Genomic DNA, 27,630 nt, shown 5'->3' on the forward strand with positions numbered 1-27,630 from the left:
ACGCTTGGTTGCTCTACTTTGCTCGCCTGTGGGGATGAGCCTTGTCTGCCAGTTAGACTCTCCAGCCTGTGTTTGTGTCCCTGTACTGTCCTCTTGTCTGAGATCTGTTAGGGAGAGAGCTGGCTTGAGTAGTGACAGTCTGATGAATCCACTGTGTTTTTACAGATGTTGTGGTTGTGCAGTGCTCTGTGAGTGAGTTTGAGAGTGGCAGAAAGAACCCAAAAGCACTCCCCTGACCTGCCTTATCGCCCCCAGGGGAGGGGTCTGGGGCTCCGACTCTTCTGTCTGTGTGTGTCTGTCTCTCCCTCTGTCTCTCTCTCTCTCTCTCTCTCTCTCTCTCTCTTGTGAGCATGAGGGAGAGAGGAGAGCCGCTGTTATAAATGATGATGGAGATTTTTGCTCGCTGAAATGCCAGGACGGAGTGGCGGCGTTTAACGTAAACAGGTCTGGTGACTGGGACGAGCTGTAGCCATCGCTCTCCTTCACCAACCGATCCGTCACGATATCTCCCCGCGCTCATGCATAAACAGTTTATTTAGTGTTTGCGCTGGCTTCCTCTCCAAGTGACAGCCCATGAGGGAAACCAGATCAGCAGAACCTGATTGGACCAACCTGATAAGAGCAAATGGCTACATTCATTCCCAAACCAGAGAGAAAGACTGGATGACAGGATTAAGTCTGTATCCGTTTGTGTTGAGCATCAGCGGGGTAGGGAGATGGGACATGTTCGTTTAGATAAGATTTGAGGATGAGAAATGGTTGTCGAGACTACATTGGATACTATACAGTGCTGCTGCATTCTGCTTGTGTTAAAGGCTCCAACAAGATACTTCTAGACGTGTATTTTCATTGGAATGTATGTAGAATAGCATTTAAATAATAATAAGTTATAGTTAGATTGTTTAAGAAGATAAAACTTTGGTCTGTCTTTAATACTTGTGCTGCTTTCTGTCATATATCTCCGGTGTTCTGAGCTTGAAGTGCTGTGAGTTCATTTAGGTTGTTGCTGTGTTGTACTCTGCAGTGTTAAATTGTGATTTTGTATTATCGTGTTTTAATTGTTTTGTGTTAAACTGAGTTATGTTTTGTGTTCATGTGTTTAACTGTGTTTTGCTGAATTGACTTTACCATGGTTGTACTGAAATGTGAAGTGAGAAATGTCCAAGCGGCATCGTTCAGGGTGAATGTAAAAATCCGCGGTTTTCCTCCTCTGTCACCGGCCTGGCTGAATCTGTATATAAAACACCAGAGAGAGTATTTTTGGTAACAATAGCTTTATGAAAATATTTGTGTAGAGAGATGTGTTGCTATGTGGTGAGTGATAATGAATTAGATTCTGGCAGGAATAAAGGCTGAAATATCCTGTGGTTTCACGTGTCAAAACTGTACCCCTGTCTCTGGCAGGTCATCACTTCCAAAGTTGCAAAGTAGAGCCTTATATTAGGCCTATAGTATGTTTTTTCACAGCATAGTTTGTTTGTGAATGTAATGTATGGTTTTCTCATGCATTGAATGTTTTCATGTAAAAATCTGTGTGCGGTGGTCAGTGATTTACTGTTCTCAGTTTTGGTTAGTTCATTTGACCTCTTTCTTCTCCTGTCCTCCACTCTCCTCTTTTCTCCTCTCCTCACACATGTAATGATGGTTGATTGATAACTGGGCCCAAGTGCACAGGATCCAAAGGATTAGTTCTGTTTATTCCCGCAGCAGCCAGGGGACCTCAGCTCTTCATTTCTCCCATTAATAACCACAGCAGCACCACCTCAATATGGCCCTGTTTAGAGAGAGAGAGAGAGTGTGAGAGAGAGAGAGAGAGAGTGTGTGTGAGAGAGAGAGAGAGAGAGTGTGTGTGAGAGAGAGAGAGAGAGAGAGAGAGAGTGTGTGAGAGAGAGTGTGTGAGAGAGAGTGTGTGAGAGAGAGTGTGTGAGAGAGAGTGTGTGAGAGAGAGAGAGTGAGAGAGAGAGTGAGAGAGAGTGAGTGAGGGGGGATTCTCCTGGAGTCGCATCCTGATTTTGTGTCTGTTGGTGGACTTTAGCCTTTGTAAGACTTGTACTATGACAAACATCTAGATATAAACAAGTGTTGTGTGTAACTGGCCCTGACATGCATTTTGCTGAAGTGTTTTGCACACACACACACACACACACACACAAACTTTAGGGCATGAGAACAGGGTAAAAAGTGTAAGAATGATACAGTAAGAATGAGATCTCACACAATGACAGACTCAAGGGGCTGTGCAGAAATGCAATACTGTGCACACACACTCAGACACCCTACAGTAGATATGGGTGTGGTCCCACACACACACACATACACACATAAAGCCTCAGAAGAAAGAGCCAAGCTTTGCTTTCAGGTCTGCGACCCTCACGCGACCCTCCTCTGGTGACCCTTGTGTGACATCAGTGCTCTGTGTGTGTGTGTCTGTGTGTGTGTGTCTGTGTGTGTGTGTCTGTGTGTGTGTGTGTGTGTGTGTGTGTGTGTGTGTGCGTATGACTGCGTATCAGTGCACAGCATTTAGAATGTAAAGAAAAGAAGACTCTTTCTATTGTCACATACACATTAAATCAGGCCTCCTCTGACAGGTCCCAGATTTAAGTTCCTTGTGCTCTGTGAAAGCCTGTTTCAGGTGGGACAACACCAAAGAGACGGGATATGATCGAAAAGCTTGGATTCTTGTCACTTTCAATGGAGGCTTTTGGGTGCATTTTTGGGTAGGCACAACAAGACAGGAATACTTATTGTCCCGTGTGAATGAACTGATCAGCTGAATATTCAGTTATCGTCAGATCAGTTTCGGTGGAGTAAAATGTAAAGTGCTGTTTCAGTACCACTGCCTTGGTGTATGGAGCATCGCAAACTTGTCTCGTTCAAAGCAAAATGTGAGCAATTTGTTATGTTTACCCATTTTGTTATTTTACTGATAAATCATCACATATTTACATTTTGGTCACCATAGAAACAAACAGTACAGCAGAGCAAAGAGCAGCTTAGAAGGCTGCCAACCAAAACCTGCACTGCACTGTCTGTTCTACATATTTTGTTTTGTTTTGTTTGTGGACAGCCAGTAGTCGCGAGTGAAAGTTCTCAAAGCGCTGCCGGAGGCTTCACAGAGGTGAAGTAAAGGTTGTGTATCAGACACGTGTGTTCTCACTGAAGGAGTCGACATGGTAAGAGTGTTAAGGAAGTAAACAGGCTACACTGAAAATCCTTCTGACTCCCATGTTGGGTTCCACAACCCTCTCTATGACATCACTGTCCTCACCCTCATTTTGGCAGGTGACCTGGGCAGGGGTCAGAGACAGGTGAGAGTGGAGGGCGTGCATGTGTGTATAGGGACTGTATAGGATCATATAGGCGAATGCACCACCCTGCGTGGTAATCCTACCTGCTGCCTTCAGGGGAAAGATTGCTTCCTCAACGGAGAAGAAAACCAAAGCAAACCTAGACAGTATTCTCTAAAACTCGCAGGTGTGTGTCACTGAACAACTATAGCATGTCAGGAAAGGCATTCTAGTGGTAACCTTATTTTATGTCATGTATAATAAGAAACCTTGGGGAGGTAGTGTGGGTCTTTCTGCCGAACAGAGCATGTTTCACAACAACTCCCAACATCTTGATTCAGTTCGTCTCTCTGGTCCTCTCTCTGATTGGATCTCGCTGTATGTTAAAACCTTATGGGACCTGGCAGTTCAGCATAATACTGCAGCTAACTGTTTGTGTGTGTGTTCTCTCTACAGTTGATCTGGAGCATATGAGGACTGTGAAGCTGGATAAACATCAACGTTTCTGTCAGGAGAATGGACTGATCAGCCAGTTTGTTTCAGCTAAAACAGGAGATTCAGTCAGTGCCCCCCCCCCCCCCCCCCCCCCCAACTCACTCTCTGTCTTTCATACACATCAATCTTATTGAAAGTCTGAACGAAATGTAAAAACAACAGGTTACTTATAATTTACTTCACTGATTTTTAGACAGTTTTTCTTTCTCTTCCTCTTTCTATTTTTTTTTTTTTTTTTTTAGGTATACCTCAGCTTTCAGAGATTGGCGGCAGAGATTGTGGGTATAAAGTTGAACAAGGCAGAGATAGAGCAGTCACAGGTGAGCAGGTCCAGTCTGCATAACTCTAACATAAACAATGACACTGACTACATTAACATTACCATGGGGGAGGGACTGTGTATGTATGTGTGTCGTTACTGGGTATCTTAATGACGAGAGATAAAGCTGTTCTGAGTTACTGCTTATTGGTCTTATCTGTCTCAGTCTCTCTCTCTCACACACTCTCTCACACTCTCACACACACACACACACCCCAACTCGGTTGACTGGTCAGAGCACTGAGATAATCTTGAAGGGAGACCCCCACAAAAAAGACAGAGTCCAGCTACACACACACACACACACACACACACACACAGTGTGGGCTTCTCTCCATCTTGTGCAGTGATAACCCCAAATAAAAGCAAGTGTCTTAATCCAAGCCAAACAAATATTCCTCATCAGCAGTGTGTTTGTCTCCTGTCTGACAGAATATATAGACTGTGATCTTCTTACTCAGGCATCTGTGGAGTTCCCCTTAAAAAGCCCCGAGTTTGTGTGTGTATATTTTGTTTGCATGTGCGTGCGTGTGGGTGCATACATGCGTGAGTGTGCGTTTGTGTTTAGTTGTAAGGTCTCGTTAATGATTGTCAGGTTTGGAGAGGTTTACAAGGGGTCATGACCTCAGGGCTGATGGGCAGGGTTAGGAGCCTTGTGGTCTCTGTGTGTATTATCTGATGGACCACTCAGAGGTCAAATGGCATGCTTCATCACGTCAGGAATATACACACACACACACACACACACACACACACACACACACACAAACTTTGAATACTCCACCCTGCTTCAGAGATCCTCTCACTAAAACCAGAATATCTGTATCAGTCCCTTCAACCATGACTTCACAGCATCAGTCTGTTACATTTTTCTTTTGTTTAAAACCTTTGCTTACTTTCTCATATTTTTCTTTCTTTCTCATCCCTTTCTTCACCTGAAAACCAACCTCTTTTTCTGTCTGTCTTTCTTTCTTTCTTTCTTTCTTTCTTTCTTTCTTTCTTTCTTTCTCTCTATTCCTACTTTTTTTCCCATGCTGATGTTCAGAGGATTGTGCGTGCTGAGCTGGTGGACTATCCTCAGGATGAAGGTCCTATTAGACAGGACACCAATCAGAGCAAAGTCTGCTCACTGCAGTAGCTGAAGTATGTGTATGTGTAGTGTTCGGTTTATAGAGGACATACAGTAAAAAAACAACAAAAAAAACCCCTTTATTAAACCCCCATTAAACAGTCACGTTTCCTAGATACACTAGTACTATCCACTGTAGTTAATCTGAATCCCTAACTGATGATTATTCATAGATTTAATTTGTAGTGTTTACTGTAGCTTTTACCGTCACGATGTGTGTATGTATGTAACAGTGGCTAAATATCTGCTCTCATGTCTCATACCTCTTTTACATTTGCATAAATATAACTTAAATGAAGTTTCAAACAGATCCGTCTTTTGTAAGAATTTCGTTTCTCCCTCGTGGGGGAAAAAATTGTTTTGGTGTCTGAATACTCTAATACACTATATTATATATCTTCATACATTATTGTCTTTAGGCTTGTTGTCACACATTTCTGTTGTGCGTTCTCTCTCTGTTCTTCAGATTCTTCACTGATAATGAACATATACAGTATAATCCCTCAAACCTTTATCCTAAATGTTCTACCACATGAGCAGCTTCACTCGCTCCTAAACATGCAAGCTGTAGCATGCAACATAACTCAGCACCCATGTTCCTCCTGTAGGGTTAGGTGTGACTGCCGTGTTTCTGATAGTGAAGGGGTGATTGAGTGTGTTTGCATGATGATTCAGAGCATGTGTGTGGAGGAGGAGGGCTAAAGGAAGTGAATCTCTTTATCTGATGAGCAATTACATACACAGCTGGACGCTGATGGAGCAGGAGGAGCTTTCTGTGTAAATTACAGCAGCACGCATACGATAGATGGGCAAGAAGTACCTAATGCTTTTTTTTTTTTCTTCTCTCTGTCTCTGTCTCTCTCTCTCTCTCTCGGTCTGTCTCTCTCTCTCTCTGTGTATAGCGAGTGGTGAAGGCTGACATTGTGAACTACAGCCAGGAGTCTGTGGCAAGGACAGTTAATCCCCCACGCAGCTCCATGTGTGCGGTGCAGTGACCCCTCATCCCCACTCTTATTTCTCACCTCTTATTCATCAGAACATCTCTATGACAGCACAATTCAATGGGATCCCCTACGAACAGATTCAGATTTCCATTTGTCAGCTGAGTTAAAGCTTACATTAAAGCTTACTCAAGCTTAAGTTTACATAGTCGCTCACTCCAGAATGTGTAATCCTCTATGTTTTTTAGAAAGTATTGAGTGTGAATGGTCTGTTATAAGGTGCCCCCAAGTTATATAATTTTGTAACCGTTAGAAAAGAGAGAATTTTATAAAAAAAAATAAAAATAAATCAGAGGGTACTTACAGCTCCTAGTCACAACACAGAGAAAAGCATCTTGATCCTACTTAATTTATGTATGAAAGAGTGTGTCAAAACATTTCATTGTATTTTTTTTTTTTTTTAAAGTGTTGATTTGTAAAACAGTTCTGCTTTCCTAATCATTCCTGTTATCATGCTGTTACACTAGCGCTGTTATTATGGCATTACAACTATCAGTTTATATGTCTCTCAGTGACCTGTCAGTACACACAGCTCTTAATACTGATGAGAGACTTGTTATGGGGGTGGGCGGAAGAGCTAATGCTGTTGAGTTGGAGAAGAGAGAGAGAGAGAGAGAGAGAGAGAGTTAAAGAGCGTATGCGAAAAAGAAACAGTTCAGAACGAGATGGAAAGGAAAGGAAATGGTGGAAGAGCCTGTAAGCTGAGTACTTTCTGCCTCTTTACAAAACTGTGATATTAGTTTACATATTCCAGTTGTTGCTTTAATTTCATACTGTGACACGCCAGTTAGACCCTTGTCTGCAGATATAAAATTTATCAACGGAGAGTAGAACGATAAAACGATTAAGGTTTAATCAGTTAAACTGATTTCTGTAGTTCAGAAATATGTTGGATTGAAATACAGTGTTTTACTTTTGAGAGACCAAAGCCAGCAGAGGTGTAACACAGGTGAAGAGAACCTAGAGAGAGGTGTCGTATAGATGGAGCAAACTCAGAGTGGTGTAGTTAGGATGGAGAGAGCTTAGACAAGAGTGGAGTACAGAGGGAGAGCTCATGGGAGAGATGTAGTCGTGTGAGTCTCTACAGTTGGGAGTTTAAAACAGCTCAATCTTGAGACTAAGCTATATACAGCCTCGCCGTCTCTGTCAAACAAACCTGCTCTTAGCTACTGCTCTGTCCAAATATACCTCAAACTATCTGTTAGGAAATAAATGAGCATCTCTAGACCATAATTAGGTAGATGGATTTTTATGTTGGACACTGAATATTGAACCTGGACTTTTTTTTTATTGGCTAAATGTTTTTTCTTTCTCTGAAGTTACTCTTACTAACATATACTAATGGTCAAGTGCAAAACTATTTCATAACTGACTTTAACTTTTAGAAGGACTATTTGAGCCCTAAGTTAGTGCTTTTCTTTTCAGCTGTAGGGAAAATCATGTCTTTTGGACCAGTGTGGTGCATTGTAATTACCCCAGAGGTTTTGAAATGTTGCAGGCGAGAGCAACATGTGGTTGGAGTCAGCTTTGTTATCCACAGTGTTCGCCTTACGTGTAACATATGAACTTGTAAATTATATTTTAACTGTCTCTTGGAAATCCTATTTTTGATGTTGTTTTTCCCTTTCATTTCAATGTACTATCAATATCATTCCATTATTGAAGTTGCATGTACCATCTTCTGAAAATTTGTACAAACACTACGCTAAGATAAAATGTACATGTCAAACGAAAGTAGAATAATGTATAAAATGTATGTTTAGCAAAACTGTTTCTGTGTCCATCATTAAAATGTTATAACACATCAGTGTGTTGAATATGTAAAGTATATTTTCTTAAATGTTATAAATAAGGCTGGGTGTATAAAAATAATGAATATTTTTGTCTTATTAAAAAGGGTTACTCTGAATGTTTGCAACTGGATGTAATGACATACATATATGTTCATCAGCCTTACACTGTAGAAGTTCTCACTACTCTATACAGTAAGAGTGGAGACTAAAGCAGTCCCTCACAAATCAGACTTCAGCTAAGCGTTTAACAAATTAAATAGCACATGTTATTATGTTTGAAAATATATACTGTATACTGCAAAGTATAAAAAGTAATAAATCATGAATAAGGTAAAAATTTGATCAACTGTGAGGGCTGTATTAGAGGATGAGAGGGCTGACCTAGGATCAGAGGCATAACAGGGTATCCTGTGAAGTTCATAAAGGGACAATAGCAGCAGTGTCAGTTCTGAAGGGTGCATTGAAACATCCATTTTTCACCAACGGGTGACAATATGAACCAAGACAGAATGGACCCCAGGGATCAAGAGAGCTCAGGGTGTGGAGTCAAGCTCAGGTATTACACATGCTTGTGTGTGAAATTTAAGCGTAAGAGCTGTAATTTCAACCCGCTTGCTTCTGCAGACACAGAGTGGGCTAAAACTCAGGTGCTTAATGAGGGTCAAGGCCATTGTGCCCCTAATCTTCAATAAACAGAAATTCCAACAGCTGATAGGTTTGCCATGACTTAAGGGTGTAAGCCATATTAATTAATCACTGAAATAATTTTTGGCCGTGTGTGCAGCTCACTACCTCCCTCGCTGAAGCCAGGTATTGTTTCAGTTTTAAGCTTTTGAAGTTGGGAAGTGTGAACAGATCACTGCATGCGAAGCTTATTGTGGACAATTTGAATTTGTTATTTTGAAGAATAGAAAAATTTTCACCAAGTTTCGTTTTAGCGCACAATCCTTAAAAAAAAAGAAGAAGAAAAACACGCTAGGTCTTACTCGCGCACGTGCATGTTGTTTCGCTTGAGTGGCGGTAAGTAGAGGCGTCTCACTCTTCCCGCCTCTGTGTCTGTCAGAAGCTGTCACCAGTCCTGACAAGCGGGAATGGTGCTTGGCTCTGCTGCTGTTTGGACAGGTGTTTTTGCAAAGAAAACAACCGTCGCAAGTTTCCAGCTTAAACACCCACAATGCTCCTTGTCCTAGTCCTCGAAAAAGACACGAGGAAAGAATAATATATAACGGAAAATAATGCGAGGAAAAGGGCTGACGGTTTGACAGACGAGCGCAGTTCTACGGGGATTTGAGTCACAATTAATTTGTAGATCTGTTTCCTCGTGCATATGAGTGAGTGACGCTTTGACTGCTGTGCACTGTCAGACTGGTTGCTATTTCGTAATTCAGTTCTTTTGTAACCTATTTTTGTAGGACTTTAAAATGTAACGGAAAGGAAATTGGATTACAAAAAGGGTTGTAATGTAATATAATTAGTCCATCTCTGAGGTGTACAAGAAAATACCAGAATATATTGTAGACCACTTTATTGCTGTTAAAGCCCCTGGGTTACCGAACGACGTGGTTCAGTTACGTTTTATAAGGCGCAAGATAAAAACTTTAAAATGAAAAGATCACTTAAAATGACATAAATGGCGAGCGCAAGGAGGAGCACAAGTGATCATTGTGCTGACTGATAAATGTTCTGTCTGTGTCTTTCCGTGTCTTTTTTTACGACTGTTTTTGGAGTTACGTCAGTCCGCGGCTCTCAGACAAGTAAGAGTGACTGTAAACCGGAGCCGTGGGCTTGTGAGAGTGTCAGTAAACCACTCATATGACCTGTAATGCGATCCTGAAGACCTTTGTACAGTCAACCATTTTAAGGCCTTCTGAGCAGACCTCTGCAGTACATAGCACAGAGAGTGGCATTGTGTCTTCATGTCCCATCATTTGGTCCAAACCCTTAAACAGGGAAACAGGGACAATAAGAACTCTGTGTAATGGAGATTGGAACATTGTTAAAAGCAGTAAAAATAAATGCCTGGCTCATATTAATATGTGTTTGGGTGGTCAGTACAGTGTGTGTGAGTGTGTGTATGTGTGTGTGTGTGTGTGTACCTATGAAGTCAGAGTATGCAGCTCTGAGACATTCAGCAATACTCCAATACAGCCTGAAATCAATGGCACATATTCATACATGCTATCTTTACACTTACTACACATACTATCCTTCTCAATCTCTCTCTCTCTCTCTCTGGCTGGATTAGAGTGGTGATGACAGTGAAAGCCACACACTGGTAAAGTGTGGAAGAGAGAGTGAGGTTGCAGACAAGGCCAGGGAGGTGAAGGAAAGAAGGAGAACAGACTGTGCCTCCTCTCCATCTATCCATACTTCTGTTTTCCACCTGCATGGTGCCAGAGCCACAGAATAGAGGGGAAAGAGGGAGGTAGTGGTGAAGGAGTGAGTGGCTGGCATGAACTGCACCAGTTACTTACACTGGGCCTCACTCTCGACATGCCCATAGGCTAATTCCTCATGTCTGTGTGTGTGTGTGTGTGTGTGTGTGTGTGTGTGAATGAGTGTAAGAAGGATGTGGTCAATTGGACAGGCAGTATTTATAAAACTGGCTGGCACAGAGCATGAGCCAGAAACAACACTAGCAGACACAAAATCACATCCCAGAAACCCTTCTTCCTTATAGAAATCCCTATCTCTAAGCCATGACTTTACAGAGCACATCCAGCATTGTCAGCATCACAGCAAACGTAGCCCACTATTATGAAACTGATCAGGAGATACTACACTAATTGGATTCTTAAGTCAGCTGTGTATCCTATATGTGGTTTGATATAAAGATTAAAAAAAATATATTCTTAAATAATTTACTTCTAAATATTCAATAACTTATATGACTGGAAAAATTATGATTTGTTTGAATTGAACTATTTGGACCTAACTGACTGCTTTAAAGCCTCAAAACCTTTTCCTGCCTCTAATGAATCAAAATGACGAATTTATTTTAAACATTTTCCCTCTGTGCATACCTGCTGTGCTGCTATTTTAGACATTATGAGCATGACTGTGTGTTCATGTGTGTTTGCAGGGCAGATGTTGGGAGAGAGAGAGAGAGAGTGTGTGTGCTTTTTCTGGATGTGCACCCTTCAGATTGTCTATGTTTGTTTGTGTGTGAGAGAGGGAGGGTGGGGAGAGTGAGAGAGAGAGTGGGAGATAGAGTGTGTGTGTGTGTGTGTGTGTGTGTGTGTTTGTGTGTGTGTGTGTGTGTGTGTGTGTGTGTGTGTGTGTGAGAGAGAGAGAGAGTGTGTATGTCTAACTTCTTTTAGGTTACTCCTCAGACGTGTGGGTGATGAATGAAACAGTCTTTTATGAGAAGATAAAGGAATTCTCTTCTTACCTGTGAGGATTGTCTGTGTTTGTGTGTGTGTGTGTGTGTGTGTGTGTGTATGTGTGTGTGTGTGTGTGTGTGTGCGTGCGTGTGATATAAAGACCTCTTCCATTTAATCTGACCGCAGAGATATTAGCTCAGAGAAAAACTGTTATTGTGAAACTTTCTGGGGTTTTTTTTTCTGTATACCCCAATGCGTGTCTGGATCCAATCAAGGACGATGTGTGAACAGAACTCTGGCGAGGAGGGTGCTGACCAGACTTGAATGTCACTGTACGTCTCATTAATTAAGTGAAGAAACACAAAAAGGGAGCATTTTAATATGTGTGTCTGAAAGAGCCAGCGCTGACAGAGTCATTACTCAAGCTTCCCTGCTCATAGCTCTTGCCCATTGTGATTCATCTCTTTATTGTCCCTAAAATATTATGATCCTTAAACCTGATACTCAAAGCTTTCACAGCCTCTAAGTGCCATTCACTGCTAACAGGGTTGTTGGATTGCAGCCATTTACAGATATAATTCACAAACATTCTTTCAAAAAGTCCCAAAAGAGGCTCAAAACTTATATATGTAAGGAATATATTATATATTGTATAATTTGTATATAATATACTCATTATTGCCAGTTATATATATATATATATATATATATATATATATATGCATGGAGACAAAAAGGAAAGAGAATGGAGAAAAATAACATAACTTCAGATTTACACAGCCATTCATTCCATGTTATCTGAAACATTCCCAGTTCTACTGATGGTCTGGAAACTTTTTTTTTGCACCACGTTATTTTTGGAGAAGTCATTTAAGACAGAGTGGACAGGTCTGACAGTTTTACCCAGTCTATCTCTCTTGCTTAGGAAAACACTATGATGGAGAGCTGTCAGACTGTGCTTTAGTGTTGTTGGGGCTGGACATTGGCGGTGTGTGTGTGTATGTGTATGTATGTGTGTGTGGGGGTGTGTGTCTGTGTTTCAGTTCATATGCTCAGGATTCATATGCTGAATCCTAGTCTCTCTTTGCCCCAGAGGGAGGATGAGGTTCTTATAGCAATATCAGACACACACACTCTCTCTCTCACACACACATATAGACACACACAGTTTTCTAATTTTTTCTCTTTAATAATAAAGAAAGAACTTTATGTAATCACAGCATCCCTACAGGTCAAACTATTTGGATTTATTCATAAATATAACTTTTAAACTTATGTTAAATTTGATTTGTTAACCTCTTTCAGCAAAGATGAGATGGTTTGGTGCAGTAGAAAAAAGAATAATGGAAGAAGAAAGTTTCTAGACTGGTTTTCCACTCATGTAACCACAATGTTAAGAACTGTTTTTTAAATCAAACACAGGAGTCCTATGAGATCCTGACTTAAAAAAATATCACCATCAGCACATCATTAACAGTAACGTTTTAACATACAAATTGTGACTGTACTGCTCAACACAGAGTATACTGATCATCCAACAGCTTTGCTATTTCTATGGCTCCAATGAATTTCAGTTTCTTTAATTTAGCTAAACTTTTTAAACTTTTTTGGTTCATTTTTCCTCTCCACCAACACAGACATGTGACTTTCAGTTCTCACCATGGTGGCATCATCTTATACGTGCCCACTGTTTTGGTTTCAGTCAGATTAATACTTTCTGTTTTGTCGTTCATCATTGTTTTGAGTTCTCGTTTGATCATTTGAGCTGCACTTAAGAGCCAAAGCTCAGTTTATACACACACACACACACACACACACACACACACACACACACACACACACATATATATATATATGAAATCCTGAAATCTTTCTTAAAAAGTTTGTAGTCATTTGTTTTGTGAGTGGGCATGTATTTCCCCAGGTATTTGTAGACTGTCAAATTGTCATCTACAATTTTGCTTGTAATGATCTCCAATTTGAACTGCTTCTCACTAAGTTCTCCTTAAAGACACAATGTTTTCTTTTACTTGTAACCTAAACTCAAAGACATGCTCATACAGATAGAATGGTGGGTCAAGTTGATGAATAATGAGAATATTATCTCCAGACCATGTCACGGTAAATCCGTCCAGCGAGGAGGTCATCTACACATCTTATCAGGGCATGCACCCATAATGGGTAGTTCACCCATCAAAGGAGGTGCTCCCCAGGAGGTGTGCATTAATACACCACATAACAGTAAGGAAAAGAAATTGTCAGCACATCATTAATAAGATCAAGCGTCCAATTTCTGGAGACTTAATCGTAACAGTACGTGCAGGTGTAGCCATCGGGTGGTGAGGCTCTGCAGAGCTAAAATGAGAATCTTATTAGCACACTCTAGTGATATTTGTAAAATCAAGAGGTGCAGTGTTTTCAGACTCTGAAAAGAAAGGGTTAGGAAACTCTATATTGAGTTATTCAAAATGTCCTTTTCCACATTTGGAGCCTTGAATCTTTGAGAGGTGCTCCAGAACAAGTGATTTATTGGACAGGTAACATATCATGTCATGTTCCCAGATTGTTCCTGTTAAAGTGACAGTGACAAGTTGAGACCATAACTTCAGATTGACACCTATAGTAACACAGATACAGAGTGTGGAACAGACTGTTTCAGAACAAGACTGTTTCAGTCTGAGAGAGAGAAGTGGCCAGGTGTAGCCAGGGTCAAGTTCCCCCTCACAGTCTCCGATGTGTTTAGAGTGTGTGAGGGAAGAGAGGTGAGAGCCGGAGTAGGTGTGTGAATATATATGTGTGTGTGTGTGTGTGTGTGTGTGTGTTAAAGGAGGTGAGAGGTGGGTTAATTACTGAGTGTGCAGGTGAGATGCCTTACACAGCCCTTTGTGGCCTTCAGTCTAATATTACAGCACTCGAAGCCACACCTGAAACATTCAGATAAAGGTGTGCATGTGTGTGTGTGTATGTGTGTGTGTGTGTGTGTGTGTTGCTCTGGCTTTGAGTGGACCAAATGTCCCCATGAGGATATAAATATCTGAAAAAGGTGACCTAATAGGAACATTTTGCCAGTTCCCACTTAGAAGAGCCATTTAAAAAAAGATATGTTACTGTTAAATGAAAAACCAGAAATATTTCTTTGGTTATTGCTAGGGTTAGAATCAAAGTTCGATTGTTAACATTTATTTATATTCTCTTTATATTCTTCTAGGAAGTCTCCACTGGGATATAAAGCCAAATATGTGTGTGTGTGTGTGTGTGTGTGTGTGTGTTGAGGATAGTGAAATATTCAGAAGCAAGGGCTAAGCTCAGATCATCAATCATGTGAGACAGAGCTGTCATGTCACACCCGCACACAGACACACACACACACCCCTACACTCTCATATCATCTTCAATGTAAAGACAAGTGTATGTGCACTACTGTTTACTTGAGAGCATATTTATGTTAGATAACTTCGGCTCAAATCAGATTATAATCTATAATATAGCTGTATAGATTAACAGAGTAGTGAAGCATATCAAATGTGAGTTTGAAATCGAATTTCTTTTCAGTCCATTTCATGTCGGCAGATCTGATTTAATGATCTTGTACTCTGTTCTAATTTCCCGTTATGCCTTAGTCTTAGCGATACCCCGTAATATCGTGCTGCTAGTGCACGTTTGTTTGTTTTAAGGCTACGGAGGGAAGAGTGGTTGCGTAGCAGTTTATTTTTCTGCTGGAGGTGTTTTCTGACTTCATTATGGCCAAATTCCAGGTGTTTCCTTAGCCTACGTGTCTGTGTAACTAACGAGCTGCCTTAAGTGTGTTCTCATTATTAGCCCGTTAGGAAAGGAAACACACACTGTGTTCAACATACAAAGACATCAAGTGTGTGTATATATTCCAGCGCTCAAATACACCTTCCCACACTGAACACTCTGCTAACCACTTACACACAGATCAACAGGGTGTTTTTAAATCGTGTGTGTGTATTTTCAAGCACTAATTATGCCATTAGTGATTAAAAGGTTTCATAGACATAAAAAATAATGATGTTTTTACTTCTTAACCGTGCCTATGCATGTAGAGGGTAATGAAGACTTTTATTAATGTGGGGTTAATGAATATAAACAGGCTGATGGATGGACTGAGGGAGAAGATTTTCTAATTCTCAGGGTGAAAGTCAGGGAAAAAGAAATCCATTTGTGGTTGGGGTTAACTGTGTGTTTATTTCTGAAGAAAATTGTGATTTCATTCAGAGGAGAGTTATTGTAATCAACGTTAATAGCGGTGGTTTTCTTTTTCTCTCTCTCTCTCTCTCTCTCTCTTTCTCTCTCTCTCTCTCTCTCTCTCTCTCTCTCCCTCTCCGTAATGTCCATTCATGTAAAGCAGAATTTAAAAAGTGTAGAGCTTCTTTGTAATAAATTACTGTATATTTTAAATTTGAGAGTTTGTAAGGTATCAACATGCACGCACACACATACACACACACACACACACACACACACACACACACACACACACACACACACACACACATATACACATGCATACACACACACATAATCTGACTCTGGTAGAGAAAGATCTTTTATCTGAGAGTCTTTGTTGGTTACTGTGCCAGAAAAAATGTGCCATTTGAAATGCTTCATAAAAAAGTTTTCTGTGATGTTAAATAGTTAAATCAAATATTAACTGCTAAATTTGCATCCATTTTTGAATGAAAAAAAAAAGAAATTTCAAATTTAAAAATTTGTAATTTACTATCTGATGTATTTGAAAAACACGTCGAAGAATGAAGGGATGTGTTTGACTCTTGTGCTTGACTCTTCATCGGTGCTAGGTTGTCTTCAATAATTGAAGAGCGCCACACAGTTGGCCTGTTAAAAGAAGCAAAACCATGTTCCCTTCAGTGGTGCGTTCTCCTTGTGTGGGAGAACCCGATCTGACTGTCCGACACGCAGGGAGACGGAGGTGTGAATATGACAATGCCTTCCCCGCAGGACTTCTCCCTCTCCCTCTCTCTCTCTCTCTGCCATCTGTCATCATTAGAAGTGGCTCTCGCCACAACGCACTTAAGAGACTCCGTCAGTCTTTTATGCCCCTCAACCAATTAAAGCTGGGCCAATTATCTGTTGAATAATTTAGTTGTTTTATGGAAACCCAATCACTCATTCACAGAATGGCAGCTGATTGGGTTTCGCTGTCAGGGCTATGGGGAGGTTTCGTTGGAGGGATTCCGCCTCTCTCCGGCTTTTTGCTCATATTTATTTCCTTATTTATTTATTCATTCATTCATCTGCTCTAGCTGGTGTTATCCTTTTATCTTGTCCTCTGCTCAGTCTTTGTTGACAGCTCCTTTCTTACTTATCCTGCTGGACGGGACAATAGGGTGATTCTAGCGCTCTAGAGCGGATTATCCTCCCCGACCCAAAAGTCACAGAGCTCAGGTGTACCCCGCGAGAATGCCACATGAAACAGTATCGCAACAAGGAGAATCATTTCCTGCCCTCTCTGCTTTGTGTTACTGTCAGTTCTTAATGTCTTTCTCATATGAACAAGAGACTAGTTTTCCCCACGTGACGGCGTGGACGAGGAGAAGCGAAATGAAGTAATGGGTTTGTGCGTGATGATGACAGAGGCCATAGAAAGCTCTTGCATACGCTGACATGGTAGTGTCGTTCTGCTTTGAGCTCAGTATAGGAGGGTAGAGGTGGTGAGATGCAGATGAGTTGAGTTTATGTCAACCCCTGCACAAACACTACAGCCTCACTCTCAGAGTGGTGAATAGAGGTTAACCAGGGCTAACCAGAGAATAGCTTTTTGTCAGTGATCTTAAACTGCCCCACCGATGTGTGTGCATATTTGCCACATAGATGTATATAAAGCTTTCTTAGTTATTGGAGTTGGTCCCTTGTTCCTTTGAGAGTTTGACTACAGAAATCTCTGTTCGGAAAATGTCACTAAAAGAATGTACTCTAAGTCAACAATGCTGTTTCATTAGAACCATATTTCAGTCTAATTGAGTTTTAATATGGATTTGATTTCATGGGCCATTGGTAGGTGTTTCATATTCTGTTCAGAGGTATTGTGCATGCTATGCCCTGGCTTATGTTGGTATAGTAAACAACTAACCCCTCTCTCCCTCTCTCTCTCTCTCTCTCTCTCTCAGTCTCTAGGTCTCTCTCTCTCAGTCTCTCTCTCTCTCTTTCTCCCTCTCTCTCTCCCTCTCTCTCTCTCTCTCTCTCTCTTTCTCCCTCCCTCTCTCTCTCTCTCTCTCTCTCTCTCTCTGTCTTGCATTTGTTTTCTTGTTGATGATTTTTACTGTTTATGCTGTTGAATTGGGCTGATTCTGATGTTGTTGTTCTGTTTGTTAAAATGCTTTAAAACTTCTCTCCCTCCCTCTGTGTGCCCAGTGACTCTGATTAACAGGTAGATTGAGATGGAGGTGGACAGACAGAGAGCCTATAAATATTTGATGATGACGGAGTTTGTGCCCAGTGTTTGGCTTGTTGGTGGGAAAACCCAAACCCTTAGGCATTGTTCTCCAGTGGAGTGGAGCTTTTGAGAGACTGTCGGATTGGGTTATACCTCTTTAGTCTCTCCCTCTCTCCCTCTCTCTGTCTCTCTCTCTCACACACACACCCCCCTCCACACATTGTGTGTGTGTGTGTGTGTGTGTGTGTGTGTGTGTGTGTCGCGCGCATGCATGTGTGCAGGTGTGTGTGTGTTTGTGCATACACACTGCTGATATTGGAAGAAATGCTGGAGTTATGCTCATTTTTTGTGATGTCATTTTATGTAAGTCACAGAGGACATCATTGTGTTGGCCTGCTAAACAAAAGGACCATTGATGGAATAACTGATGTTTACTTCTCAGCTTGACTCTCACCTGACTCAGAGTGCATGCTTCTTTGAGTAAAATCAACTCACCTACAACAAAATATAATGAACTATCTGATTCTCTGAGTGCTATGTAATACGTTGTTACCCATATATATGTACATACACTGGTGCATATGTACATACACTGGTGCGTTACCGAGAACTCTGTCAAGCCTTTCAGCACATATTTGCTATCAGGCTAGTTAAAATGAAAGTAGGTGTTGCTGGAATAGTTTCCCTGAGCAGTTAGTTATTAATAATGTGTGGTGTGTGTGTGTGTGTGTGTGTGTGTTTGTGTGTGTACGAGTGTACTTGCTTGTCTGTCTGTTTGTGTGTGTGTGTGTGTGTGTGTGTGTGCGCGTGTGTATGTGTGTGTGTGCATATGTGTGTGAATGCTTGTGTGTGCGCATGCATATGTGTGTGTGTGTGTGTGTGCATGAGAGAGACCCTTGAGAATGTGAGATCACATTTCACACAGGTGTTTTCTCCATACATCGAACTCCTCATAGTCTGGGCTGACTGGAGGTGAGCCTACGGGAATCACCATCTCTCCACGCCATAATACCACTCACATGAGCAGTTAGGCTGGCAGGAAGACAGACAAATGACACATGAATGCTGAACCTGTCCTCTTTATCACTAGTCCTTACCTCCCAAATCATCAAAAAACTACCCAGCGGCTCCAAACAGAATCCAGCACCATCCTATATCATCCACAACAATCCATTCCACACACCACTAGCCACCCAGTGCCATCTTAAACAATGCAACACCATTTTAAACTACCCAACATTATCTTAAACCACTCAACACTGTCTTAAACCACCCAATACCATCTTAAACCACTCAACACTATCTTATACCACCTAGTGCCATCTTAAACCATCCAACGCCATTTTAAACTACCCAACATTATCTTAAACTACTCAACACTGTCTTAAACCACCCAATACCATCTTAAACCACTCAACACTATGTTAAAACAACCAACGCCATCTAAAACCACTCAACACTATCTTAAACTACCCAGCTCTGCAATATGCTACATCCTATATCATTACCTTTGTGATGATGAATACATAATGTTGATGTTGAAGATGATGTTGATGATGATGGTGGTGGTGGTGGTAGTGACAATGATGGCCTAATGGCAACAATGAAACTGACAACGGTGATGATAATGATGAAGCTGATGATAGTGATGATGATAAGTTTCCAGAGTTTCCAAAAATCTCAGAGCTGGTGATGTTGTGTGTTTTCAGCTCAGTGGGCTCCTTCTGTCTCACCTTGATTTGTGCTAGACCAGTGTCACTAGTAACGCTTCATGTTCACAGCATGTCAACAGTAGAAATTAGAACAGTAAAGAAGAAAACGTGAGTGGGAGACAGAGAGAGATTGCACCTGGATTAATTCAGATTATTCATTGCAGCAGAAAAATGCAGTCCAGAGTGTATAGTTTTGTCATCTCTGGGATGGAGCGTCTGAGTACAATTCTTCAAGAAACAAGCTGGAGTGTAAAGGTATCTTGTTCATTTACACACACACACATACACACACATACACACACATTTTGACTATCTTTACAGTGATATCTGCATTCGTGTGATAGAATGAATGTTTAAGTGTTGGTATTTTAGAACAGGCACTTTAGTGGGAGGTGGTTTGAGTATATGTATGAGTCCTCTAAGGGATGACAGGAGAGGCCTCCTCCCTTAGGGCTGTGTATTGTTCTGTTGCTATGCAGTTGTTAAGGACTTTTGAACTTGAGAGGGGAGCAGGCAGGAACACCTGTGCGGTTTCACCGTCCATCCCAAACACTGTGCCTTTAAGTGTGTCATACGGAAGAATAGAGAACAAGAAGGAAAGCAGCAAAGAGATGACTCCTCTCTTTAGAGTACAAGGTCAAAGGTCAAGGTTCAGCATGGCAGAGGGCGGTCAGGTGTTAAGTGTAGCACACAGGCTCGTAGAGATAGTTTGTGTGTGTGTGTGTGTGTGTGTGTTAGACTGCCCTCCAGCTGACCTGTTCACACATTGCCAGGTGCTACTACAATACAAAGAGACTTAAGTCTAAGCCAACAGTCTTGGTACACAAACACTCACACACATGCACACACATGCACACACACACACACACGCACACATACACACACACACACACACACACACACACACACACGCACACATACACATACACATACACATACACAAATGCCCATACACACAAACACACGTGTGCGTGTGTGTATGTTGTGTGTGTACTGCTTTTACACACAAATGTTTAAAAACAGAAGACAGCATTGTTGTCTTTTTGTCAGGAATGAGCTGGCTTGAAATGCACTTCAACCTGCATTTGAGTGTATGCATTTTGGCATAGGGGAGAGAGAAACAGAGGGAGGAAGTGAGGGAGAGAAGGAAGAGAGAATGATGGACAGATGGGGAGAAAAAAATTGTGAAAGGCAGGAGAATGTAACCAAAGACTGTCTCAGAACCCGTATGTTTGGAATTTCAATGAAAAGTTCCAAAACTTCACTCATTCGTAACTGATGTGTGACCTGAGTCAACAGACACACACACTCACACGCACATGGACACACACACGGACACACACACACACACACACACACACATGCACATGCACACGCACACACACATGCACATTCACACACACACACACACACACTCACACAGACACACACAGAGGGACACCATAAATCATTCTCTGTTTTCGCATTTGGCTCTTGAGGTGACATAAGGAAGATCATTAGGACTCATATAAAGTCTCTCTTTCCTCTTTGTGAGTTAAACTCACATTAAAAATTAAGTGTAGATGACTGTGTGTCTCTCTCTCACACACACAAACACACATGTACACACATATTGAGTGAGTATACATTGTGACAAAACAGTGTTCTCGAGGTAGATGAATGATGTTTTATTTTGTCGTGTGTGTGTATGTGTGTGTGTGTGCGTGTGTGTGTGTGTGTGTGTGTGTATGTTCATCTGTCCCTAAGCCCTTGACACCGTGTGTGTGTGCTAATGATGATCCCTAGCACACTAAAGGATCATTCACACTGGGTTACTCTAACACAAACACATCATATGGAGATGTCAGTGAAGTGGCAAAGCTGCGTTACTTATTCATGCCAGTGCACATAGTGCTTTTGTTCTGCAGGTGTGAAATGAGGAAACACACACACACACACACACCTTACTGAAACAGACAGGGAACATTCTCAGTACTGACACACACATGCTCCGCTCTGACACCTCCGCTGGCTTCAGCTTACACACCAGCTCAGCAGCCCAGTAGGTGTTTCCTATTGTGAGAACCCACAAACCATGACACTAAAGTAGTTTAATAAAAGGGATTAGCTAGATGTGTGGTTCGGTGTAAGGGAATGTATTTGCTTACATTTATCTTGTTTACTGTTTTTTTATTCGAACTCTGTTTTATTCCTATAAATCAGCAAGTTCTTGCTTCGATGAGGCTGTTGATTCACTTGTGCGACAAAAAAAAAAAAGCTGTCTGGACGGTCTCTATGACTTTAAGATGAGACAAAATTATTTAGAGGACCATAAAACATCAGCATGTTAAGCCCTTACAGCTGTTTCATACTCCAGTGTGACTTTCGATTTCAAAAAACAACCAGTAAGATATCCGGTCCTGTTCCATCTGTGATCTGTAATCAATTAAACCCGTGCCTTTCTCTCAGCGTGTCATAGCCCATTTTACTTTCCAGTTTCTGATTGGCTGCTGGACTGCAGTCAGAGACTCTTGTATCAGAGCTGTAGCTCCTTTGTTCCTGTGATTGCGGCCTCTCTCTTTAAGTTCTTCAAATCAGGAAACACTTAAATAGGGCTAATTACCCAGAAATTACCTACAGCCCGAGACTGAGCTGTCTGTCAGGACCCTGAACTGACACGGGTCACGACCCCGGGGAACAGGTATCCATTATGGAAACATTAGACATGCTCACTCCCTCCTTTTATTTCCCTGCTCTGTCACTCTCTCCTCTTTTCCTCCTCTGTTTCTTTCTTTCCAGAAAGCTTGGCCTCATATTAAAAGGATGGCACTGAAATTCCTTCGGGAGAGAAATCTGCAGTGTGCAGTAGTTTCTAACAGAACTACCAGGGAAACATTAAGCAGAATGATACAGCCGCTTCCGTGAAGTAAAGAACAACTTAATTGTGGAAACAGCACATAAGCATTGTTATGTCTTGATACAGATGTTTAGTTGTTTGCTGAAAATGAGATGTCAAAGGCAGAATACAAAATCAGACGTTGACCTCGGAGCATTCTAGAAACACAGTCTTGGTTGGAAGAGAAGACGTAATGTTAACATCGCATGAGCGTTCATTCATTTTCTAAGCCACTTATCGTAATTAGGGTCGCAGGGGATGCTGGAGCCTACCCCAGCGCTCACTGGGCGAAAGGTGGGGAAACACCCTGGACAGGTTGGCGGTCCATTGCAGGGCAGACACACAAACACATTCTCACCTAGGGACAATTTAGTGTCTCCAATTTGCCTGACTTGCATGTTTTTTGACTGTGGGAGGAAACCCACGTGTGCACGGGGAGAACATGCAAACTCCCCACAGAAAGGACCCTAGCTGCCCAGCTGGGAATCATGCCCAGGACCTTCTTGCTGTGAAGCGACAGTGCTACCCACTGCGCCACCGTGCCATGAGCATTTATGTCTTCCATTATATGAGAGACAGCAAAAGAGAGAGAGAGAGACAGAGAGAGAGGGGTAGTGTGTGTGAGAGAAAGGGAGACAGACAGAGCAGGGTAGTGCGTGTATGAGACAGACAGACAGATTTCATTTGACAGACAAATGATTTGAGAGAGAGAGAGAGAGAGAGAGAGAGAGACTAGAAAGGTATAACCCAATCCAACAAGCTCTCAGAGAAGCAGACAGATTGACAGACAGACAGACAGACAGGGAAAAAAGATGTGCAGAAATGTCCCCTTCGTTCTTAGTGGTTAGACTCCCTCTACTGATGGTAATGTGTAAACACAGGTTCATAGATGTAAACGGATCCCACTGAAAGGTCAGAGTTCATCGCTGCACTAACATGTCTTTGTGGCTTTTTATCTACTGTACCTCTCCCTGCATGACTGCCTTTTCTTCCTAGACTCACACAGTCTCATCAGACACATCAAGAATATGTGTACACAACCCCTGGAGATTTGAAGACATGTTTTAATAGCAAGTTGTACTGACATCAGTCATTCTGAACACTTTGAAAATTTGTTTATGCTTATATGAAACATTTTTGGTTTCTTACAATTAATTTTTGGATTATTTAGAAGTGAGAGTTTCATTAATGAAGATAAAAAATCTTTACTGAGCACTTTGAGTTTTAACATCTATAGTAGATTTATGGATAATTAAACGCTGCATATGTGCACATGTGTAAGTTTTAAACCGACCAAAAATAATCAGAAACATTTTAAAGTTCACACAGGAACAGGGAAAACATTTATTTTTGGTAGTATATTTGAAAAAAGCTACACTGTGCACTGTCTTAAAGGAGTTTCTTAGTAGATACTTCTCTGTTCCAACTAGATATCCTACCCTAACCTTAACTTAACTGATCGCTGTCCAGTCCATCCATTTATCAAGCTGGTGCAATAAAGGATGAGCACAATGCTTGGACAGCTATAAGCAAGCATGCCTCAGCCAGTCGCCATGTAAACTAAATGTTGTTTGTTATGAACTTCTTTAGCATTAACAGTTATCAGCTAAACGCGAACTGAATGCAGCATTACTCCATATATGATTAATGTAACATCAAGGTGAGCAATTTATTGGTTTGAGATAGAAAGTGAGAAATACGTTTAAATTGACCAGACTGTAATCACCAGGTAGCAGATAATGTGCTTTGGACTTAGTATCGAGACCTTGAAACTGTCATGGATATAACGGCTCTCCAACTGTCATGTTAACATTTGCAAACCAGTAGCTTGGCTGGATTCCAATGTTTACGTTCCTTGTATATTTGGAGGAATTGTTCAAGTACTATGGCCTGGAGCATGAAGTTAAGCTATGTTATCTTACATCTGAACTGCATAAAACTATGATCTATGATCTAAAACACTGATCACAACCTAGCTTTGTTGGACTACATAAATGCCAGTCAATTAACCAGGTAGTTGATTTCAATTTTACATTCAGTGTGTGAGACATTTGACTTCAGCAGGTTGTCTCAATACATGTTTGAATAGAGCTTACATGCTGAGCCCTGGAAACAGACAGAAATTCCAAATAAATAAAGGAATTCACATGCATGTCCATAACTACGAAATGCCCTACACCAAACTTACTCATCTACCTGAAGCCCCCACAGTTCACACACAAACACGCACACACGCACACACACACACAGACACAGCTATGCATATTAAAGAAACATGTCTTTGGTCTTTTTCTTGTCATGGAATGCTGAGACGTATCAGTGGGAGCAATGGTTTTCTCATTTTTAGAAGCGTTTACTTAGAGTTAAGTATTGCGAACTCATCACAGCCAATCCCAACTTTACCACTTGATTCAGTGGCTGAGAAGTGTCCTGCATCACACGTCCATGTACCTGAAGGATACTTATCTTCATGTTTGAGTAAAAAGGCGACAGACTGTTTCTATGTTTTCCCTTCCTCAGTCTGGCATAGAGTTTGTGGTGCTGCCCCTCACACTCTCACTGGTTTTCTCTGTTTATTGGAGGCATGAAGGATGCCCTGTCACATGCACAGAGCTCTGGGCTAAATGTCCTAACTTACCTTGCTGGACTGCACAATGTGGGACACTTCTTCCCACTGAAACAAATGAGAGAAGTTTGCTGGATCCCAGTATGTCCATCCCCTTCACTGCCAAGGTGTGCAAGGCTTTGGGAAGTGGTTATGATACTCTGATTTAACACTGAAGTCTTAAACACTCATCAGTGCCTCCATGTAGCCATGGAGACAGAAAGAGAATTTTGGCAATGAGTGCACAGAGGGACTTCATTCCCCTCCACTGAGAAGGGGCATGGACATCTGGATTTGTCCTTTAGTATTTCCTGCCAGTCCTATGGTGGAGACATGCTCCCCTTTGCTCTGGAGATCTTTCCATTGATGTCTCCCAAATGCTGTTCTCATGGGCCTTACCCTGTCCGGCTCTGAGAGTAAAGCTGTCTTAGTCTCCCAGTGCCCGGTATGGTTCTCCTGTGTGGAGGAAACCAACTCACTGGGATAGGATATTCTCGCCACATAGCTAATCTATGTCTCCTTCTTTTACATTAATTCAACCTACATTGCTAATGCAGTAGTGGCCCCTCACTGGGTGTCCAGTGGCCAATGCTGATGGAATTTGTAGCAGGTCTAGTAACTCTCAGTTACTAGTTTAGATATTGACTAACAATAACTTGTGAGGTTTGTGCCCTGCCATTTCGTTTGTGAACTAGCAAGGATAACTGTTTAACATCACAACATATATTACAAGATTTGTAAAATGTAAAGGTTACTCATTCAAGGTTACTTGTTAAACAAGAATTAATATACATGTGTAAAAGGAGAGTTACAAAACATATCCTATACTTGATTTTCTGCTAAATGTGATCTGTATGAAATATGTTTAAGCTTCTCAATTACATGTTCAGAGCTCTTTCTGTATGAAAAAAGGTATCAATTTTTCATATCTTTAATGTTCTGTCAGAAAACTTGCAGGTTTGACTTTCAGGAAAACATCCTGGCCAAGCTCAGGCAATTAAATCCTCTTATCATTGGGCAGATTGTTCAAACATGGACTGTAAGAATATTCTACCCTGTTAGGGACATGTACATGAGTATTCCAAAGGGTTATTAATGCAAATGTTTCAGTGACATGTAGAGTTTCTTAGATACTATGTGTGTGTCATTCTATCAATTCATTTTTGTTCAAAGTGATTATGAGACAATTATCATCTGAGCGTTTTATGCCCTTTTTTTTTTTTGAACCACCACTTCATTTTGCATGCAGTTAAAAAAAAAATACTTAAAGAAGAACTTAAAAATTTAAGAATAAGTTAAGAAAAAGAATGCAAGAAAGAAAAAAGAAAAAGAATGAAATTTCTGTATACAGTATATAATACTATAGAATAATATATTATATAACATTATTTATGTGATATATATATTTATTAACATTAACACCTTTAATTGAAGATATAACACAACTATTACTTGTAAATCATAAATAATTTATTTACTACATTTTCTATCAACATTTATACCCTGTTACGTGAGTCTTCCAACCTGATTATATATGAACTGGATGGAGCCTAACAGTGTGTACATTTTTTAATGAAGCTAGCTATAGCACAGTGACTGGTCAGGATTTAGCTAGCATAACATGCAACACATGAACAGAATTTTCACTTTCACTTTTCATACCCCATAACAGCCTAATAACAGGGAGATTTAAGTGAGACAAACAGATGTACATCACAACGCTTGGAAAGAAAGATAGCGAAGAAAGTGGAGACTTCACTTTGGTCTTTGAATTCCTGCCGCTCACTGAAAGTGATGTCAACGGAGAATGATTACAGGGACATTATATATACGCATGTGTGTGTGTGTGTGTATCTATCTATCTATCTATCTATCTATCTATCTATCTATCTATCTATCTATCTATCTATCTATCTGTCTCTCTCTCTCTCTCTCTCTATATATATATATAAAGAGAGAGAGAGAGAGAGTGGGAGGGAGAGAGAGATTTTAACTAGGTATATTTTGAATTCTTTTTTTTAATTTAATCTTTTATCTTTTTAGTAGAATTTGATTAATTTGTAACTGAGGACATGGTAGAAACAAATGACATGGTTAAAATAAAAATGTTATCTTTAATATCCATAGTTTTCTATCTATATTATAAAGATTATAAACCTAAACCTATAAATGAAGCTTTTTGAAATAAACATTTTATACATTTTGCAGCATATATGAAGAGATATTTCCAGTGAACAGAAAAGGCACTCCAGCATAAAAATACAGCCTCCAATCACGTTGCTTCTCATGCCACTTTTCAAAACCACCATACCTCTCATATCTCAAACAACTGCAGCAGAGTTTTGTAGACTGAATTTTACTCCATTTTTGCTATTTTTGGCAATATTTATTTCAAACAGAAAATGACAATGCCAAATGCAGATCTTATTCATGTTAAAAAAAATGATAGATTTTATTTTATTTTTTCGCTAAGTATATGTTCACAGACTGAACTGTCTCTTTAATTCTAATCATGCTTTTTTTTTTTCAAATTTGTTTCTTACAGTTATTCAGTGAAAATAATAGTGCTCATGGAAATACTACGATTGCTCACCAGGATGAATCATAACAGTAGATCTTTACCAACGTGGTTAAATACGAAAATATATAATAATAAAGCGTTCTGGAAATATT

The 27,630-nt window shown here is 40.7% G+C and overlaps 1 protein-coding gene across 2 annotated transcripts in view; it reads left to right on the forward strand.

Annotated features, from left to right (window-relative positions):
* Positions 1 to 6,240, forward strand: part of rab28 (RAB28, member RAS oncogene family) — a 28,766-nt gene extending 22,526 nt beyond the window's left edge. Inside the window, exons 5-7 of one of the 2 annotated variants that reach the window (XM_030766581.1) lie at positions 3,744 to 3,847; positions 4,025 to 4,102; positions 6,133 to 6,240. In XM_030766581.1, coding sequence (XP_030622441.1) covers positions 3,744 to 3,847; positions 4,025 to 4,102; positions 6,133 to 6,225 — 275 coding nt within the window. In that variant the 3' untranslated portion in view covers positions 6,226 to 6,240. Of the gene's footprint in view, positions 1 to 3,743; positions 3,848 to 4,024; positions 4,103 to 5,146; positions 5,240 to 6,132 lie in introns of those variants that run through there. The other variant, XM_030766582.1, reaches the window with a different exon arrangement.
* Positions 6,241 to 27,630: the final 21,390 nt, after the last annotated feature.

The sequence above is a fragment of the Chanos chanos genome, chromosome 2 (genome assembly GCF_902362185.1).
Source record: "Chanos chanos chromosome 2, fChaCha1.1, whole genome shotgun sequence".
In the NCBI taxonomy this organism is placed as follows: Eukaryota; Metazoa; Chordata; class Actinopteri; order Gonorynchiformes; family Chanidae; genus Chanos; species Chanos chanos.